Raw genomic sequence first — 6,960 nt, 5'->3', positions numbered from 1 at the left:
TTCCAACAGAGAACTCCTAAACCTGATAAACAGCTTACGTGTAGTACCTGGTTATAAAATTAACTCAAACAAATAAATGACCTTTCTCTACACAAAGGATCAACATTATGAGAAAGAAATTAGGGAAACAACACCCTTCACAATAGTCACAAATAATATAAAATACCTTGGTGTGGCTCTATCTAAGAAAGTGGAATATCTGTATGATAAAAACTTCAAGTCTCTGAAGAAAGACATTGAAGAAGATTTCAGAAGATAGAAAGATCTCCCATGCTCATGGGTTGGCAGGATTAATATAGTCAAATCGACTATCTTGCCAAAAGCTATCTACAGATTCAATGCAATCCCCATCAAAAGTCCAACTCAATTCTTCACTGAGTTAGAAAGGGCAATTTGCAAATTCATCTGGAATAACAAAAAACTTAGGATAGCAAAAACTCTTCTCAATGATAAAAGAACATCTGGTAGAATCACCATGCCTGACCTCAAGCTGTATTTCAGAGCAATTGTGATAAAATCTGCATGGTACTGGTACAGCGACAGACTGGTATATCAATGGAATAGAACTGAAGACCCAGAAATGAACCCACATACCTATGGTCACTTTATCTTTGACAAGGGAGCTAAAATCATCCAGTGGAAAAAAGACAGCATTTTCAACAAATGATGCTGGCACAACTGGTGGTTATCGTGTAGAAGAATGTGAATTAATCCATTCTCTTCTCCTTGTACAAAGCTCAAGTCTAAGTGGATCAAAGAACTCCATATAAAACCAGAGATCTTGAAATTTATACAGGAGAAAGTGGTGAAAAGCCTTCAAGGTATGGGTACAGAGGAAAAATTCCTAAACAGAACAGTAATGGCTTGTGCTGTAAGAACAAGTATTGACAAATGGGACCTCATGAAGTTAAAAATCTTTTTTAAGGGAAAAGATTTGTCAACAAGACAAAAAGGCCACCAAGAGATTGGGAAAGTATTTTTACCAATCCTAAATCTGATAGGGGACTAATATCCAATACGTACAAAGAATCAAGAAGCTGTACTCCAGAAATTCAAACAACACCATTAAAAATGGGATACAGAACTGAACAAAGAATTCTCAACTGATGAATACCAAAGGGCTGAGAAACACTTGAAAAAATGTTCCCTTAATCATCAGGGAAATGCAAATCAAAACAACCTTGAGATTCCACCTTACACCACTCTGAATAGCTACAATCAAAAATTCATGTGACAGCAGATACTGGCGAGGATGTGGAGAAAGAGGAACACTCCTCCATTGCTGTTGGGATTGAAAGCTTGTACCACCACTCTGCAAATCAGTCTGGCAGTTCCTCAGAAAATTGGAAGTAGTATTACCATAAGATACAGCAATACCTCTCCTGAGCATATACCCAAAAGGTGTTCCAACTGGTAATAAGGACACATCCTCCACTATGTTCATAGTAGCCTTATTTATAATAGCCAGAAGCTGGAAAGAAACCAGATATTCCTCAACAGAGGAATGAATACAGAAAATGTCATACATTTACACAATGGAGTACTACTCAGCTATTAAATGCAATGAATTTATAAAATTTTTGGGCAAATGGATGTACCTGGAGGATATCATCCTGAGTGAGGTAACCCAATCATAGAAGAAGTCACTTGCTATGCACTTACTGATAAGTGCAACTTAGAATACCCAAGATACAATTTGCAAAACACAAGAAAATCAAGAAGAAGGAAGACCAAGGTATGGATAATTCATTTCTCCTTAGAATAGGGAACAAAACACCCATGGAAGGAGTTACAGAGACAAAGTTTGGAGCTGAAACAAAAGATGGACCATCCAGAGTCTGCCCCACCTGGTGATCCATACCATAATCAGCCACCAAACGCAGACACTATTGCATATTCCAGCAAGATTTAGCTGAAGGGACCCTTATGTAGCTATCTCTTGTGAGTCTATGCCAGTGCCTGGAAAATACAGAAGTGGATGCTCACAGTCATTATAGGATGGAACACAGAGCCCCCAGTGGAGGAGCTAGAGAAAGTACCCAAGGAGCTGAAGGGGTCTGCAACCCTATAGGTAGAACAATATGAACTAACCAGTACCCCCAGAGCTCATATCTCTAGGTGCTTATGTAGCAGAAGATGGTCTAGTTGGCCATCGTTGAGAAGAGAGGCCCCTTGATCTTGCAAACTTTATATACCCCAGTACAGGGGAATGTCAGAGCCAAGAACTGGGAGTGGGTGGGTAGTGGAGTCGAGCATGTGGAGAGTAAAGGGTACTTTTGGGATAGCACTTGAAATGTAAATGAAAAAGTATCTAATGAAAAAATTGAAAAAAAAAAAACAATGAATATGTTAGACATAGGTGAAGACAGAATGAGACAGAAAATGAGAAGAAGCCTGAAGATTAGAATATATTACCTGATTTAGTTTGAGGCCAGAGTAATTCAGGAGAAACAAGATTGAATCAATCAGCTTGAAGAGAAATTTGAGCTGGAATGGTTGATTTGAAACAACCAAAAAAAAAAAAAAAAAGCACAAAGAACAAGAAGAACGGCAAAAGCAGTAAGTCTCAGAGGCTTAAAATATTCTAGGCCTAGATAAGACTGTATAAAGGCTGGAAGTTTCCATGACAATGCCTAGTGTAGCAGACAGAAGCATGACTATTACTTGAAATAAATAAAAGTTCCTTTTACGAGAAATGTTTGTATTAAGTTGTGGGTTACAATATGCAGAATGATGGCTTCTCAACCATCCATTACCTACAAACTTAATAATTTCATTTTGATTAAGAGATAAATAATATTCCATGGTATACACATACTACACTATCATTATCCATACATCACCTGACTGATCTTTAAGATCTTTTGATATCATGAATATTGTGAATACAGCTACAACAAAAATGGCTAATTCTCAATATTAATTGATGACTACTTAATACTATACTTGTCTATATATGAATAATTCATTTAGTATCTATAAAAATACATAGAAAAAACTCACAGTCTATTATGCTTCTAATAACTCTCCATGAGTTTCTCAGAAAATGAATCATGATCTACCTGAAAACAAATAGATACTGGAATAATCCAAGGATTTACAGAGGAAACATGGGCTTCAATTTTTCAGTTTGTCACACTACAAAGTCTTTGAGTGTAAATGGGAATATACAAGACTACAGATCACATATTGATGGTCCATCTGGAAGGATGTGATATTAGGATGATTTTGCAAGAAGAAAAGGATAAGGTATAATGCACTGCCCCCTGCCCCCCAGGAAATACATGTAAGAAATCTCTTGATCTCCTCTGGAGTGTGTCTTTCTACTCTTGATGACAACATCAATTCAGAATCTCTCAAAGGAAACATGACTAATCATTAACAAACTCCTGGAATCATCCTTAATTACCAGTAGTGAAAATGATGATTTGCTCTGGGGATAAACGTTTTTTCTTTCATTAGAGGTATTGCAACATCCCCACACAGACACAATAAATAATACAACAGGTAACACAGTAATGGGCTCTCTGAGTGATGTCAGGACCAGACACTGTCTCTTTAGGAGCTCTGATATCTGGCTTCAATCATTGATCAGCACACAACTTCATTGAAAATATAGGGCAGGTAAAGATTTCTTTGGATCTGTCTTAGGAAATAGTTCCGCAGAAAAGTTCATCAAAGGGCATGGAATTCAGAACTGTGTTTCTGAAGTAACACTCAGAAGCAGGCCTTCATTCCTGTGAGCATCACCATCATTGATGAATGTAGGTGAGATTTCTGCAATTGTAGATTTTTGCTTAGACTTCATTTCTTTCTTCTGCTATTAATGGTGTTTTGTAGAACCAACATTAATAATTAGATTGACTTCATTTTTGTCTCCACAGTTTACCTAATCTTGTCAGTCATGTCCTTAGACTAAAGAAATGTATATTCCATGGCTCAGGATTCATCTGAAAAATTCCTTCCATGTGACGAGTACATGTGAGAGGACAGGTTTTTAACTGTAAGATGAATGCTTATTTTTCCTATGGACAGCAAAATAAACCAAGTAAGTTTCAGACTAAACATGTTCTTTCTAAAACTGAGTTTCAAAAAGTCTTTGTGTGCAAAGAATTAAACTGTAATTGTTTTAATGGTTTCAGTTGTGGATGACAAAAACTGCAGATGAATCAATTATGTGTACAGCACCTAATTCCTTAGAAAAATAGATGAAGTTAGAAATTTATAAATTAATAATATGCTTGGGCTCCACAGACTTTTGTCCCACATATATGATATATGTGTAAATCAAGGTTCTTCTATATGGACAGAATAAGAGTGACATTTCCAGAAATATTTTGCATACTATCGATATGTTGAAGAATGTAAAAATTTATCAAAACTAGATGGATTATTTTAGGGAAAGTACTTCAGTTACATTTTTTATGACGTATACTTATTAAATTTGTATTTTGTTCTTTAAATTTTTATTTATTTAATTTTTACTCATTTGTGTTTTGCCTGCAGGTATGGTAGTAAGTACCACATGCCATTAATTGGTTTTACTAACAGTTGAGAGCTGTGATGTGGGTGGTGGAAAGTGAACTAAGGTCCTCTGGATCAGCAACCAGTGCCCTTAATTGCTGAGCCGTCTCTCCAGCCCTGTATTATATGTTTTAAAATGTACTTATTTTATTTTGTGTGTATGAATGCTTTGCTGGCATGAATGACAGGAAATACAGGAAAGAAGTGTCATAAAGGTCAATAGATGGTGTTAGATCCAGAACCACATTCCCCAAAACAAATTTGTATTTCTTAATACATTATTATAACATGAGGAAAATGCTGAATTCTACTCAAGCAAAACTGCACTCTTGTTCATAAATGTCCATTTATAAATATGCAGAGACCATACTGTGTTAAATTGTGTGTCATGTTGTTGACCAACAGAAATAGTGTTGCATTAAACACAGAGATCCATCATGAGGAAAGACAAAGTAAAATAGTTGTGAAGTTGATATTCTGGATCAATGTTCATGCACTGCTTCCAGTCAACATGACCATACTGAGATAAAGTACTGCTGCCTTTTTTTATGGGAATAAAAGACTTCAAATCAATTGTAAAGGTCAGGATTTGAGAAGAGTCAAACAGCACTGCCAACCTGATCATTATTCCGTTGTCTAATGAAGTTGTCTCCATGTTGTCTCAGAATAAATCTGTGAAAACCACAGTGGAAGTGACTCTTCAGATCCTCTTGCTTTGCCAGGTTGGGGTTGGAACTGTAGTCAACATTTTTCTGTTTGTCCATAATTTATCTCCATTCTTGAATGGATCTCAACAGAGACCCATAAAAGTCATTCTAGCCAACTTAGCTTTGGGCAATACCTTGATTCTCCTCTTTGCATTTCCAAACAATATAAGAGTTTTTATTCCAAGGGAGTTCCCAACTGACCTAAAATGTAAACTTGGGTACTTCATTTGGCTGGTGGCTCGAAGTACAAACATGTGCTCCACCTGCTCTCTGAGCACTTATCAGTTTGTCACTCTTGCTCCTGGTACCTGGGGTAGGGTGATGCTCCCTGGAAGAGCCCCCAATTTTTTGAGGTATACTTGTTATAGTTGTTGGTTGTTCAGTGTCTTAAATAATGCTCACATTCCAATGAAAGTCAGTGGTCCCCAGAAAACACATAATGATAGCAATTCTAAAAGCAAGTGGGTTTGCTCCACCTCTGGTTTCAGTATAGGCATGCGCATCTTGTCATTTGCCCATGATGCAGTGTTCATCAGCATCATCATCTGGAGCAGTGTCTCCATGGTGATTCTCCTGAACAGACACCACCAAAGACTGCAGCATATTCAATCCACAAATCAGAAGCTCAGAGTTCATGCTGAGACTAGAGCATCCCACACCATCCTGTTGCTGGTGGTCACATTTGTGACCTGTTATCTTCTAGACTGTATTTGTACAGTCTGTAACATTTCTTTTGTGGACTCTCGGGTCTGGTTGAGACGTGTCAAAGAAATTTTGTCCGTAAGCTTCCCTACCTTTTCTCCATTACTGTTAATCTTTAGGGATCCTAAGGATCCTTGTTCTCTGCTATTCGGCTGCTGAAAATGACAGTCCAAATGACAAACATTCTTTATAACTCTCCTAACAGCCAACAATATTCTGTTTTCTTGAAATATGTTTAACATCTTTTTTAACCCACTGTTGAGTATAGCCCTAGTGCTATTTGTAATTTGATGTTACAAATAGGGGAGGGGCTATGAACAAATAATGAGTCAGAACTCAGGTGATTTCCTGTAAACCACAGTCCTATCTTGATTGGTAAAATAAAGGCTTGAGCTAGTGGTGTGCAGGGGAAGGAAATATGGAGCTGAATGTTGGGAGAGAGAAGAAGGAGGGGTTGGAGAGAGAGAGAGAGGATGACACAGGAAATGGTGGATGGAAAGCAGAGCAGAAGCACAAGGCCTTGAGAAACCACAAATTATAAGGGGTCTCAAATGGAGAGGATGGTACTGTAGTGGTAGATCTGGCTAATCTAGGTACACAGCTTGTATTCATATTAAAATTCAGTTGTGCTTTCATTGACAGGGCATATTTGGGTTGGAGAATTACCAAAACAGCCCACTAGCATAACATGAGCACTATGGAGTTTGAGGTGGTTAGCGTGTCATGTAATATGTTGCTGCTCATACTATAGCTGCATACCAATTTGAGTATGTGATGCAAAGAACTGTTTCACAACTCTCTGCTCCTTGAGAAAGGAAATAAGAAATGATAAAGGAAGCCAGTAATCACAAAAATTCAAATTATTTCAAGAAGTATTTGCTGTATTTTTGATGTGATGGAGGATCAAATATGATCCAAATGTCCACGTTCTTGATTTTTTTTTCTTTTAATGAGGTGGCTGTCTCGAACAAAAGAATTCATTTTATTTGAAGAATTTTCAGACATTTTTATCTCAAATCTATGGGGT

The 6,960-nt window shown here is 37.2% G+C and overlaps 1 protein-coding gene across 1 annotated transcript; it reads left to right on the top strand.

Annotated features, from left to right (window-relative positions):
- Positions 1-5,177: 5,177 nt before the first annotated feature.
- Vmn1r176 (vomeronasal 1 receptor 176) lies at positions 5,178-6,092 on the top strand. The gene has a single exon (NM_001166721.1). It carries the CDS (start codon positions 5,178-5,180, stop codon positions 6,090-6,092), a length of 915 nt encoding a protein of 304 aa, NP_001160193.1.
- Positions 6,093-6,960: the final 868 nt, after the last annotated feature.

Source organism: Mus musculus, chromosome 7 (assembly GCF_000001635.26).
Source record: "Mus musculus strain C57BL/6J chromosome 7, GRCm38.p6 C57BL/6J".
NCBI lineage: Eukaryota > Metazoa > Chordata > Mammalia > Rodentia > Muridae > Mus > Mus musculus.
The sequence above is the reverse complement of the archived record's forward strand: the minus strand, read 5'-3'. Positions and strand labels throughout refer to the sequence as shown.

Bases quoted from the DNA above. Each gene is read 5' to 3' on its own strand.
- Vmn1r176 (NM_001166721.1), top strand. From the start codon at position 5,178: ATGTTGTCTCAGAATAAATCTGTGAAAACCACAGTGGAAGTGACTCTT.